The sequence below is a fragment of the Acomys russatus genome, chromosome 17 (genome assembly GCF_903995435.1).
Source record: "Acomys russatus chromosome 17, mAcoRus1.1, whole genome shotgun sequence".
In the NCBI taxonomy this organism is placed as follows: Eukaryota; Metazoa; Chordata; class Mammalia; order Rodentia; family Muridae; genus Acomys; species Acomys russatus.
Genome location: NC_067153.1, coordinates 16126085 through 16140717, shown reverse-complemented (window position 1 = coordinate 16140717; position 14633 = coordinate 16126085). Strand labels below are relative to the sequence as shown.

The following is a 14633-nucleotide window of genomic DNA, read 5'->3' as shown; positions in this document are numbered from 1 at the left end:
CAGCTCTGCATCTCCTTCTAGAAGGTTATCTATGAATGTACCATGCTGCAGCCACTTCATGCCATGTTTGTGGCCACCCTCAGCCCCACTCAAGTTGCTTCAGAGTTGAACATAGCCAGAGGAAGTACATGTTTTATCTTCAAGAACACCCACCACTGTCTAGCCTTCAGTCACCAGGGATCAGCCTGCCTCCCTTGGATCTACCCATCCACTAAGATGTCACCTTACCTCACACGCACGCATTGTCCAGGTCCACTGTCTTCATACTAGAATGAATGCTGTTGATGACAGGCCTTCAGCCTTTTGCTTCCAAAAGCTCCCTTCCTGCCAGCACATGAACTCACCAAGGTAGAGGCAGAGGTTTTTTTCACCACTGCTGTAATCCCCACAGCTCCTCTCAAACCACCTCTGACCAGAATGCTATGGGTGTCACTGACTGCATGACAGCCTCATCTCAAGGACTCTGCTCAGGAGCAATAGGCCACCATTGTGAACCAGATGGGGAGAGCTGCACAAGTACACCCCACTCCCAAGCAACAAGCCTGAGAGCAGCTACTAGCTGTCACTGCTGTGGAAGAGAACCTGACATGTGGCACTAACCTGCATCTCCTTCCTCCTCACCCAGATTCAGCACAATGATGCAGATATGCTTGCGCAGCTGGCGTGTGTTGGAGAACTTCCGGCAGCACTTGCTACACTCCAAGCTGCTAGGGGCCAGGCCATTCCCTTCCTCTGGAGCCAAGGGAGCATCCTCACTGGGGCTCACGAGGTTTTCTACGACCTCCTCTTCAGTGCTGGGCTTCTTTGTGGAACCTTTAGGCCTGCCTCTCTTTCTCTTCATAACCAAAAACTCTGTAAAAGAAACAACAGGGCAAGAGGCAGTCATATGAGGTGGCAAAGCAGGACAGTGACTCAGCTTCTTTGTGTAAATATGGTCATGTTCTGTGTTTTATTTAAAAAAAAAAATCTGGACTGGTTCCCCAAATTACAGCTGCAAATATCTTTTAATGCTCATGCCAGCACACCTATCTCCTAATGGTAATTGATTTTGCTATATCTTGCTTCAAGACCACCAACTGGTCAAAACCTTTGCGCACGCCCCCTCAATAAAGCTAGAAGGGGGCACAAGTCCATGTTGTGGTGGTGGTTGGAAGTACACAACGCCTGCCCCTTATTAATCCTGGCTTCCACTTAAATCCAGCTCTCAGAAAATGCTCCTGGACTCCTTTGCAAAAGGTTTTCGGGGCCTGCTGAGAGTGTCGCATTCCTAATGAGTTACACAACTAGTCTGATTATATCAAAGACTCAAAGTGTCCTGGTAAAAAGAAAAAAAAAATATTAAAATGTAAAACCACAAACTACAGGGCGAAAGATAATAATATTTTTGAAGTTGCCTAGAGACATGGGGATTTTTAAATAGCACGATCGGAACTGCTTCAGAGTGAGTTCCAAACCATGTTGCAAAGCATGCTGGTCCAATAGTGCTCATCATGAAGATACTCACCTCCAGAAGGAAGGTGGAATGAAGCAGGAAGCAGGGGCAGTGGGCAGAACTGCACACACACAGTCATGTGAGCTCGGACTAGCAGAGTTTCATGGATGCTATATGCCTGGGAGGGACCCTGAGACGGTCCAAGAAGGGGTATGGTCCAAGACTGATGACACCTCAATGCTAGAGCTGGCACTGGACAACCCCTCAGGGTTGAGAAGGGGGGTCCTGGAGTTTGGCACCATCTTGGGTTAAGGCTTGGCTGTGGAATGAGAGCTTTTCCTGTTCTCGATAGAGGTGAGACTTTTTCCAACCTAGCACTTTGTGACCCTTTCATTAAGAGAGTCACTTACGCCACAAGGCAGGGAGGAAGGTGGGAGTACAGTCTGCGGGACAGAGCAGCATGACTGGGATGCTGTAGCCAACAGAACCGTCCTCAAGAATTCAGGGACACTGGGCACTGGAATGGGGCAGGAAGGGAGCATCCTGTGGGACAGAACCTCTGCAGAGCTAGAAAGCTAACCGCAGGTCAGCACTGCCTGAGGATCTAGACCACAGCCAACAGAAGCCTGGACAATTTCAGACTTCACTCCATCTCACTAGGGCATTTGGGGTGGGTGAAAATGGGAGGAAACTGCATACAGGCGCAGAGACACACTAAGGTATCAGGCAGAACAGGCAAATGACTAAAGCCCTTTGGTTCCTTTGCCAGCACTAGATACCAGCAAGGACAGAAGCTGCACTCCAGGAGGACCAGCTGCTTATCACTGCAGGTTCAAGGAGGAATCCAGTAATGGAGTAAGAATAAAGCCTTCACGTCAAAGTCTTGAAAACTTCCTATTATTACTCTGTACAGCAACATGTGCAACCTGAAGGAACAGCAATTAACATCCAAGAAGCAGCATTAGCAGGATCTATAAAACGCCCACCTCACACCCACCAGCTTTGCTGCACGCGGTAGCTTACTGAAGTCTGTGGCCCAGCTCTAACCCCATGGTGAGCAAAGCCCTGCTGTGTAGACAGACACTGCTCTCTGAATACCCTATGTATGCAGCTGTTTAGTCAAGATGAAGGTAACCCACGGAGAGGTGTGCGCCTTGCCCTGGGGGACCTCCAGGCCCCTGTGTCCTTCTTGATAAGTGTATCTATGTCTGCCTGAAAGCTTTGACCTAAGTGCCATTGTGAAGGGGACTTGGCAACATGACACAGCAGCTCTGACTTCCGGATGGAATGGTGGGAACGGGATTGGAAGCCGCAGGAGGGTGGATACCACATGTCCACGTGTGAGCAGTAAGTCTTCCAGATGCCAGTGTGCAAAGAAACTTAAGGAACTCTTTGGGTGAGTGCTGATCTCACTAAGGATGGGAGGACATGCTGACAGACAACACTGTGTGAAAGCCAAAGCTTCACTGACAGCCATCCTAGTCCAAGGACAGTCCCACGTGTAGGGCCTTGATGCGCTCTGTAAGTTCCTAGAGCAAGTTCCTGAACCTGAGGAAGACCATTTCAATTCCCCAAATTGCAGCCATTCACAGAGTGGCCCTGAGGCCCCCCAAACTGTGGAGAACTCTGCCTTCACCTGGCGGACTAGGAAAGTGAGTGTAAACGGTGCTTTGTCCAGAGATAGCCAGCTGGTGTGTACTCATGAGCCACAGTGGGAGCACAGCACAGTGGGCAGCAGGACAGACTGCCTGTGAGTCTCTTTGCCAGTAAACTGGGTGCTCTGTGCAGGAAGAGTCCTCCTCCTGATTATATGTTCCGTCCCTTAGCTCCTAAGCCAGTGTCCCAGACTAAATTAATGAGCAGTGTGGGATCTGGTAGTTAAGGAAGAAGTAAAATCAGCCCTGAAAGCTTCCAACACAACGATGACAAAACTAATCTTCCATCCTCTGCATCCATAATTCAGATCCTCGAAACCAATTAGTTAGCTAAAAATGAAATATTCATAAATGAGCTTGGAATAATTTAAGTTCTGAAAACAAGTTGCTGCTGTCAACTACCCACATTTCAGGAAAAGCTGAGAATCTGGAGCTGGAAAGAAAACCACGCAGCCTCAAGTCAAAGCATCACAACAAAGCTGTTGGGTTCCTCCTCTGCACCTCCCTGAGTCCCTTACCTTGGTCTGTCACAGAGCTCTGGCCATTTGTCCTAAGTCTGTCAAGTAAGCTCTTTCTGTTCTCAGGTGGCTCTGTCCTCTCAGCCTTCTGTTCCAGGTTTTTCCCACTACTAGTCCTCATCTCCTTATTATCTCCTGACTCTGGAACTTCCCATTGTTCTGGATATATCTGCCCCACAATCCTCGGACAAGGTATTGGGGAACACTGTTCACCGGGCATGATGTGTCCCTTTGTTTTCTCAGAAGTGGAGCAGGAGGTGCAAGAGTACGTAGAAGGCAGAGGATTAAAGAAAAGGTAGGCTCTATCTATGCAATTGTAAGGAAGCTGTCACCCATGCAATGTGGGACTTCTGGGTGAAGCCACTGTTTTTAGGTCATGCATGTTCCTGTAAGTAACCCTCCTCTGTGCTCCTATAAGTGAGCCCAGAAAATTCACTGGTTCCCTAAGATAGACCTAGATGAAATCATCTCTCTGGTCTGTTGATTTTGGATACACAGACATTGTTTATGTCTCCCTAGGAAAAGTAACAGAATGTCATGCTTTCCCTAAGCCCTTCAGTACATAACACACACACACACACACACACACACACACACACACGCACGCACGCACGCACGCATGCACGCACGCACACACGCACGCGCGCACACACACACACACTCACCTGTGTGAATACCCATGTACACACATAGAGAACCTCCACTCTCTCCTATGCGTCCCCTTACACTGTCCAGTGCAATTGCTCTGAGTTTGCTGAACAAGCACATACATTGATGTCCTCTTTCCCTCACCCATGCCCACTTCCTTTCCTCCACGTCACACCCTAATGTACATTCTAGAAGGTGGCCCTGTCCAAATCCTAGCACCTACTCCTCGAGCCTGCTGACAGCTACCAAGGCAGGACCTGCCATATCCTCATCACTTGATTACTTCACACCCACACACCACGGCTGTGGACTTAGCCACGGCTTCCTGAGTCCTTTCCCTCTCTTACTACTGTAAATCCTGAGGCTTGTGCTGCCTTTTAGTTCCCAGGTCTTGCTGAGCAGTAAGCAGGTAAGACAAAATGGTGATGACAGCCAAAGAGGCTTTTGGAGAATTAGCTGCGTCTTGTGTTCTAAGTTTCTAACAAAAGAAAGGGGCAGCACCATGGTTCATCTGAGAAAACCAGCCTTGTAGATCTAAGACCAAAACCCTGTCAAAGAACAGAAAGAACCAGGTAGAGGCTCTCAAATTAAGCCAAAAGAAAAAGCCCAACAAAATAAAAAGTTTAACAATGTAAGCCTTTCCTTTGTACATCATTCAAGTTCGTGAGACTCTTTCCCAGCTACTATCTCCTTTTATTGCTTTAAAAACTTTGTGAGATGTATACTAAATATAATTCATTAAGTAGGAAACAAACCAACAACCCAGAGATTCCCAAGGCCTGGCAGTTTTTCCAGAACCGTTTGCTGAGCATGCAGAACTGGAATGTGAGTGTCCTTATTCTCTACCACAAGAGGCCTTCCCACTGAAGCCCCTCGGGCTGGCTAACAGTGGTCAGCTGTAAACATCCGGACTCAGTGTGCAGTGCAGTGAAAATGCCTTCGCATTGGACAGCCCTGGGTTCAATCCTCCCGACACCTCAAATTTCTAAGCACGAATCAGTCTCTGCTTTACAGAGCCCCTGTTGTAAGTACAGCCATGTCACGGTGGCCAGCATACTCAAGAGTGATTGACAGCATGGCAGCTATATGCTGTTCCATTGTAGCCTTAACATTCTGACTTGCAATAACCTAGTTAAGAAAGTACTGCAGACAGTGGTGGTTTGTGCTTTTAATCCCAGTACTCAGCAGAAAGCTTTGTGAGTCTGAGGCCAGTCTGGTCTACAGAGCGAGTTCTAGAACAGCCAAGGCTGTACAGAGAAGCCCTGTCTCAAACAAAACAAAATAAAACAAAACAAACAAAAACCTCACCAACTGGGCCATCATTAGATAATGTGATTCCTAGCTAGATGTGCACGCATCCCTGTTCACTCTGATTCAATGTATGCACTTCCTTGATTTTGTCATTTTAAAAGAGCTCACACCCCAAGAAAGCAAAGTACAATTAAGGTCACACTGATCTAATCATGGCTGCACTGCAGATAGGCAGCCTCCCAGCATTCTTACATGGCACCCTGGTCTCTCGTCACGATAGCACCAGATCCTGAAAATTTTGGAAAGACTAACATTGCAGGGCCCTGACAGTCAATCTTCCTGACATTTATTTCCAAAGCCTGGGAAGCAATAGGGGAGACAATGAATTATTTATCAGAACCCGAGGAGCAGGAGCCTTTTAGGTTTCTGAACAATGCTGCATGGGGAAAGCCTGCATCCAGCTCTACAGCACAGCTGAGGCACCAGAGGCCAAAGGCCAAAGCTGTTCCCTCCCTGCAGTCCCATCAGCTGTACTGCGGAAAGGACAGGCATGGTGAGCGATGTGATGCACACACACCAGAGGCAGCCTGCTGAGCACTGACTGCACAAGTACTGCTTCCTTTTACTCCCCAGGGATGTCATCAGCACTGTCCCCATTGCACAGCCAAGAACACTGAAGCAATGGGTCAGAGCATTTGCAAGTTCTGACAGAGAACCCAGCTCTGTTTCCCAGCTCCTACACCAGGTGGCCCACAACTTGTAACTCGAGCGCTATGGAATCTGATGTTCTTCTCTGGTTTCTGCTGGCAGCATCATACATGTGGTGCGTAGATATATGCAGGCACTCACACACATACACACAATGCTGAGACTTGCAGAGATTAGTTAACATGACCCAAGGTCACAGAACTAGTCAGTGGCAGAGCTAAGGTTTCAACAGAACTGTAAGACTGTCTGTCTTAGTCAGTGAACTTTACAACCATGTTAGAGGAACATACTCATGCATTATTGAAAATGGCTTTACCTGTAACAAATGTCCAGAAGAGACAACATAAGTGATAGGTGTCAAACCTTGGACAAATGGCTCAGGTGCCTATTTATCATATCAAAGAGGAGGCTAGCCACCAAGTTCTCCCAACATCCCTGAGTCCATACCTGTGTTACAGGGCCCTCCTGGCCTCCTTCCCTAAACATCTCCCTGCCAGATGCTGGGCTGCTAGTCCCTTTATAATCCAACCATTTTGGCTACTCATTCTCTTTGTACCTTTAGGCCAACTCTCTCCCCCCTCCCTTCCCCTTCCCATTCTCACATGGCTCAAGGTTTTGACTACTCTGGACTCTCTCACATGTGTCTACCTCTGGCTAGTTGCTCCCTTTTATCTAAAATAAATTTTTCCTCCACAATACCTAGGACCAGTGATATTCCTTTCCTTTTTCTTTCTTTCTTTCTTTCTTTTTTTTTTTTTTTTTTTTCAATTCATCGGGTACCAAAGACCCAGGACCAGCCATCTTTTTTCCTTTTCCTTTTTATTATTTTAGTTCAGTAACAGGTCTAAAGTCTTTTACATCAACTTCCCTAGGAAGCCTCCTTTTACCCTCAACCTAGAGCATATGATCCCCACTTGAGCAGCCCAGATTTAGCACCCCCATTGCATTTGCAGTACCTCTTAGGTAATTATCATCCTCCAGAGAAGCACAGCTAACGAGCGCAGTACTTGGGACCCCTCAGTACCCAGCATAGCAACCAGGCACAAAGCAGACCCATGGTCAATGGGTAGTGAACACAGAATTAGAAAAGAGATAAGTTCTATACTGAGGGTTCTGCAGAGGGGAAGAAGATGAAACAGCCAAATGGGGCTCTTGGAAGACCCGTAAATACTTCCTTAAACAGTGACCCAGCTCTCCATGCACACAAGTACCAAAACACACACACACACACACACACACACACACACACACCTCTATATATCACAGTCACACACATCCCAAACCATATATCACAGTCACACACACATACACTGGAGCTTGGTGCTCAGTCCATTTGGCAATGTTTTTGTCTGGATCTACAGCTTGGAAAACAGCCAGAGACTTGACTTGCAAGAGGGAGAAAGTGAAAGGTCATTCTGCAGACAAGCTCCTCTGTGAGCAAAAAGTAAAGGGCTCTCAAGTAAAGCAGAGGATTTAGGAACCTTCATGTTATAGAGGGAGAGAAAAGCAATAAATCAATTACTGCTCAGTTAAAATTGTAATTAAGCCATTTCAAGTATCTCTCAAGTTAAAATGAATTGTGAAGGTTAAACCTGAGCATAAGCCATTAGAGAGAAACTAAGCCTGGGCGAGCTTCAGACTTTATGGACTTTCACAAAAAGAACCAGAAGAACACGGGGCTCCTAATGAAAGACTCTGGAAGAAATGTTCATACTGTAAGAAGCTGGTTTTAATTAAAGTCTCAAGAAATATGTTTTAAAATTAAACTGTACAAGCAATTAATCTATTAAATACAAAAGAAAAGGGCAAAATGTGCTAGAGAAGAATTTAAGTCACAAGTAAATCACACATCATAAAGGAAAAGGAGACTGAAGAGCCACTGAGTGCTGCTGAGCCTCCTCAGCATAACAAGGTCTCTCTTGGCACAACCACCATTATCCATCTCCGATGCAAACATGTCAAATGCGCTATCAAGTACACAGCATGCTGAAATGTCTACATACCATTTTTGTGTATACCCACTGTCTATGCCCCCTGCCTGTGAGTCACGCCATGGTGATCTTGGTCATGAGAGCAACCATCCAGGTATCACAGTACTCAAGTCTAAGTACTCTTACTTAATGATGGCCCCAAAGTGCAAGATTAGCCATGTGGGCATTTTATTGTAGACTCTCATCTTAATTGTTCTGTATAATGTGACTGTTACTAGTCTCCTGCATATGTAGAGACAGGTGGATTTTGAGTTTGCTGACCATCAAAATGCTGAGCTCACAATTAAATGAGAGACTTGACTCAAAAGAACAAAACAGTAATAGAAGAACATGTAACATCCTCCTAATCCCTCCACATTTACAACATACACACACACCACATATACACATACTCCATACACATACTTACACACATACCACACACACACACACACACATACATACACCACACATAAAACACACACATACACACTCAAAAAGTTTAAACACAGAATTACATAACCCAGCCATTCCATTCCTAGGTACGTACTTAAAAGAAATGAAAACATATATGCACGTGCAGATCTGTGCACTACTGTTCATAGAAGCATTATTCACAAGAGCCGAAAGGGGCAAAGAAGCTAATTTTTCATAATAAATGTCATTCCTGCATGAAAAAAAGTAAACTGGCACATGCTACCACAGGGATAAATCATGAAAACAGCATGCTAAGTAAAAGGAGCCAGACACAGAAGGCCATGCTTTAAGACTCCTGTTTACATGAAACATGGAACGTGGACATCCACAGGAACACACTGTCAGTCAGTGACCTCCAAGGCCTTGGAGGAAAGGAAACTATGATTGCTTAGTGGGTACAAGTGTTGGTTCAGTTTTGCTTAACAGTGGCTGAGAATGTCCTAGAATTAGGCAGTTGTAATAGCATACACATTTTGACCATGCTTAAAACCATAAAAATATATGCTCCAAGGTTGTTAATATGGTAAAATTTTACATTAGATTTACCTCCAAAAAAAAAAAAAAAAAAAAAGGTAAGTAAAAATAGAATTATTAGACTGAAAATAGGTCATTAAAATCTTAAAATATATAGAAAGGGTCAAAAGCATAAGAAACACTGAAAAGAATGTAAAGTCACAGAGAAAAGCTCATGCACGCTCAGTTTAGCAAACTTCAAGCATACACTAATGTATTTTAGCATTTCTCCTATATCGTTTTATGTTTATGTGGTATTTCTATAGAAAATGCATAATTCACTTAACTGTTTTGACAGAAAGTCTCTTCTCACTAACTTATAAACAGTGAACAGTATATACTACGTGTTTACGCTAATATGTTAGGTAGTATTACAACATTCTCATCACTGTGCAAAATTGAACCAATATTTGCACGCACTAAGCAATCATATTTCCCTTTCCTTTTATGCCCTGGGATTCACTGACTGATCTCAGCTTGGCAGGGAGAGGGTGTGCTCATTTAGGATTTTAACAGGTTCTATTAGAATGCTCTGTGAAACACTTTGCCCATTTACAGTCTACCGGGATCTAGGAACTTCTATCTTTCCATACTTATATCAATGAAGAATACTATTATATACTTAAGAGATTTCAACAATTTGAATAAAAAATTAAAATTCTATATCATTTTAATTTATATTCTGTTGGTCACTAATGATGCTTCCTGAGATGTGACAGGTAGGATGGAGCACAACCTCTAAGAGACAACATCAGGAGAACAGAAGATGACCATTTCATATAGTGACACATTCATTTGGTCCTTGGGTAAGAGGATTCAGTGGGTACCAAACTCTGTGCTGGAAAACTGCCCTCAGGGGAGGAATGGCCCAAAGCTGTCTTTGGGGTATGTGCAAGAAAGCAACACAAACACAGTAAACACTTGGCCTGTCCAAGGAGGATTGATTTGAGACTTTGAATGGAGTTCTAGAGCTCAGAGGAAGGGACTCTTTTACACACATACAGACATGGCTAGTCCTTATAGGTTAACCTAAACTGATTGAAGCCAAGGAATACGCAGGAGTAAGCTGGACAAGCCATCTTTGAGAAACTAGCTTCCCAGGCAGAAGGTTGACCTTTGCCTCTGTCAGTTGCTGGTTCCTCAGCAGGTAGCTCTGAGGATAACGTGGAGGGGCAGGCATCGCAGGTAGCTCTGAGGATAACGTGGAGGGGCAGGCATCGGGGACCAGTTGTGGAGGGCCAGGGTCAAAGACAGATCACACCATCAGGGAGGGGAGGAAGTCTTTCATGCATAATGACATCTTTAGGTAAGGAGGGAAGGGTAGAAGTCAGACTGTACATCTCACAAAACACCCATAAACAACAGAACCCCCTGTAAGGTCACGTGCTTTACCATCATTTCTCCTGTTCTTGTTTATAAAAATAAACAAATAAAATATAAAATTGTTTTCTGCCTGATTGATGCTCCATTTCATTTGAGTAAGAAAATCTTTTTCTTAAATTAATTTATTTACTTTACATACTGATTTCAGCCCCCTCCCTCCTCTCCTCCTGATCTCACCCACCCACCTTCTTGCCCTTCCCCCTTCCCTTTCTCCTCAGAAAAGGGGAGCACCACCACCACCAACCCGTTGCTGCACATCAATTCACATCAGGACTAGTAAGCAAGACTGACAAAAAAGAACTAAAGCCTTTACAAAAGCTACTTTCCCGTGCTAGCCATGTTCACTCGCCAACTCCTGTCTGCCAGGTGAGCATTATAAAGAAACAGCCTGTCTTCCTAAGTTGACGTCTGCTCAACCCAAACAGTCAAGGCAAACGCCTTGACTGGAACTTGTCTCCCGGGAAGCCTCCCTCAGGAAAGCAGATTCCTAGTCTATGTAAGCTTTCCTCCTCTTTTCCTTCAAACATTCCTTGCAAATTGAGAAGTGACTGTGAATGACTTTCCCCTAACTTGTGTTTCTGTGGCACTCCCAAAGCCTTTGAGAGTGGAGGCAGCACAGGCACACACTAGCAATGGCGATGCTGACCCACGGCAGCGCAAGCACACATCAGCAGCAATGGTGATGCTGACCCATGGCAGTGCAGGCATACACTAGCAATGGTGATGCTGACCCATGGCAGCGCAGGGACATGCCAGCAGCAATGGTGATGCTGACCCATGGCAGTACAGGAACATGCCAGCAGCAATGGTGATGCTGACCCATGGCAACACAGGGACATGCCAGCAGCAATGGTGATGCTGACCCATGGCAGTGCAGGCACACACTAGCAATGGTGATGATGACCCATGGCAGCACAGGCATATGCCAGCAGCAATGGTGATGCTGACCCATGACAGCGCAGGCATACTGGTGATGCTGGCCCATGGCAGCGCAGGCACATTCCAGCAGCAATAGTGATGCTGACCCTCGAGAATCCTGCCTCCTCTTTTGCCCACTTCAGATGCTGTGTTTTCTTAGCTTCTCATCATGAGACACAAACAGTAACTAGTAAGACTTCCCAGCTTCTCGACAACTTAATCATCTGTCAGACATATTTCTCCAGCACCCGACACTTGGGCCAGAGGGACTTATTAAGCAAACCTTGTTTCGTCTGGAGTCTGTCCTTGTTAACAGTGTCCGACAGATGATCAATAGCAGACTGTTCTGAGTACCAGTCTTGAGTATTCCCAGGAAGGAGCAACTGTACGGTGAGAGTGGCTAACGAACCCCTCAATGGGACATTTGCCACCCAGCCTGGGCTTGGGAGACTGGCTGCTGTCGCTCATCATGTATAAAGGGCTTGTGGGGAAATTTTCTAGGTCTTTTGCAACTGTCCCTCTTGTGCTATAAATTTTTCCTCATCATCTGCAGGGACCTCATTACAGCACCTGGATGGCGTCTCTAATCCATGGCACCTGCTGCAGTCGGTACCGTTCAAGACTAGAGAGTAGTATAGCCAGACAGATGTGTCTCACTTTGCCCGCTGACTGTGAACCTGAAGGATGCTGTGTGAATCCAAGACTCACAATCTGAACCTTCTATTAGTTTATAATACAGGTTTGGAGACACTGTTTCCAAGCTTCTCAACAGTACTTTATTGATAGTATATTACGGCGCCTACCTTCATCCTCATCTATGCAGGACCTGAGGTACAGGAGGCACATTCTCGGACTTAACCTGAATATGTGTCTTCATTTCTCAGTAAGTAAAGTGAGGGTTAAAAAAGCAAATTTCATTTGCTTTAAATACTTCAGCTAGTGGGTGCCAGAGCTGAACCACTCCACACTTGTCTGAGGTCAGACTCCTATTTTCACTCCACTGGAACCTGCCTCCTATATACATATTTATGTACACACACACACACACACACACACACACACACACACACACACACACACACCACTGACCAGGTATTAGAGGAACACTCACAGAAGCTATTGGGTAGGAAACTCAAAGCTCTGGCTTCCCACAGGAAGATCTCCATTCAATCATGTGGCTCCAGGCTGGACTGTCTAGGTTCGTGCTGTGTCCGTGAAGCAGGGGCCTGGCCTCACAGTAACCTACAGCGCCCCAGTATCCCCAGCCCTGCCCAGCATGCCTGCTGTCCTCACCATCTCCACCTTTGCTTGGGTTGGGGTTTTCAGGAGTATTCAGTGGCCTAAGGGGAATGATGACATCGTCCACATTGATCCCTTCTTCCCCATGCTTCTCAGACACGTGCGTCAGTAGTTCTGACTGGTTTGGTGAGAAAAGATTACAGCATTTACACATGAAGATGGCTGTGTTTTCTGTAAAAAAAAAAAAAAAAAAAAAAAAAAAATTGTTAATTCTCTATGACATAAATAAGGTTACTCCAGAGAGACAGAGAGAGACAGAACTGTATGCACTGTCATCAGTGTCCTGCAGACTGTTTCCTCTGCAGACACTTCAGGTGGCCATGATGACTAGAAAACATTTTATACAATATCTCATGACTTTCTCCTGAAGAGACTGATACGGACCCTCCTGTGACCCAAATCCACCCAGCAGCCCACACTCCAGAAAAGCACAGTCAATGAAAACATCGCAGCCCTCGAAGTTAAACCCTGCCCTGAGATGAAGCCCTCGAAGTTAAACCCTGCCCTGAGATGAAGGAAGAAGCATGCAGGGGATCTCTCAGTACTCCAGCCAAACTCTCAGGCTAGGTGCAGGGAAAGCCTGGCCAAGGCAACACGTCCCAGGAGCTAAGACCGTCTCAGCAACTGAAGGGCTGCCTCTAGCACCGAATGAGACTCAGTCGCTGGGGACGTGCTACCTCATGCCACTACATGATCGCTTCATAACAAAACGAATCATGCCTCCTGTCCCTAACACTGTATTAGGTAAGGAGAAATAATGAGGAGGAAGACTCGTATTTCAGTTGGATAAAATAATTACAGACAAATACAAAATAGCACATTTAGGACCCCAAAGCCACGAAGAGACAGATTTTTATTGACATTTTTACATGTTTACTGAACTGGAGAGACTGGTATGATACAAAAGACCATGGCTTTCCAGCCAGAAAGACCCAGATTAAGTTTCCAACTTCCATCCCTAAATACTATAAAGCAGCGTGACCTTGGAGAAGTTCAAGTACCCTCAGTGGCTGAAGTCAGTGGGCAGAGAAGCTCAACACCCTGCTTGACAGCCGACGCCAGGTGATGCCGCATGCTCTGAGCCCATGTTCCAGCTGCCCTCGGCCTCGGCCCACCAGCTGAAAATTACACTCTGCCCAGCTCCCCGAGGGACTCACATGTCAGCTGTCACAGCTAGGTGCACACCCACCAATGCCACAGACCTCTAGGTCCTGGTACCTGTTAGGTGGGTGTCACAAGTCTCTCTCAGTTTACCTTTCCGCCCATTTTGCAGCCAGAAGCAGCTCCTTCTCCACAGAGCCCTGCTAGGCCTGCTCGTCTCCTCACCCATGCCACATGCACTCCTGCTGGTGTTGGTGTCATAAGCAGCACAAGCGATGGCACTCAGTGTGGGCAAGGGGGCAGCAGTCGGCCTCACAGACAGCACACAGAACCCTGGGCTCTAGGTAGTACAAGGCAGCCTGCCACAAACGGCTGCATTATTACCTCTAGTTACCCAAAGACAATGCATCCCTTTTGGCTTCATCAGGAAAGCAGCCACAGCACATCTTTCCCCCACCGGGCAACACTGCTGCAGTCACCACTGCTTCTGTCCGCAGCTCATCCATTCCTCCCTCCCTGCTGGAGCTCTCCACCTGGCCGGCAGACATGTCCGCATCTCCCTTCTGACAATGAAAACCTCACTGATCCCCCACCTTCCCGTACCATTTTTCTCCTCTTTGCAGCAAGAAAGAGAATATGGGAACCAAGGTGACCAGGCGCGCAGCTCTGCTAGAAAGAAGACCAAAGCCAGCCAGGTGCAGGAACTCACTGGTAGGAGACCCTCCCTGGATTCACAGCAGGGGGTCTCACCATGAACTGG

General features: G+C 46.2%; 1 protein-coding gene across 2 annotated transcripts in view; it reads right to left on the bottom strand.

The window, feature by feature from the left end:
• Zfat (zinc finger and AT-hook domain containing) overlaps positions 1–14633 on the bottom strand; it is a 184462-nt gene that overhangs the window by 137059 nt on the left and 32770 nt on the right. For both annotated transcript variants that reach the window (XM_051159571.1, XM_051159572.1), the window contains exons 2-3: positions 12767–12943; positions 601–852 (exon numbers count right to left, since the gene is read on the bottom strand). In XM_051159571.1, coding sequence (XP_051015528.1) covers positions 601–852; positions 12767–12943 — 429 coding nt within the window. The remainder of the gene's footprint in view (positions 1–600; positions 853–12766; positions 12944–14633) is intronic.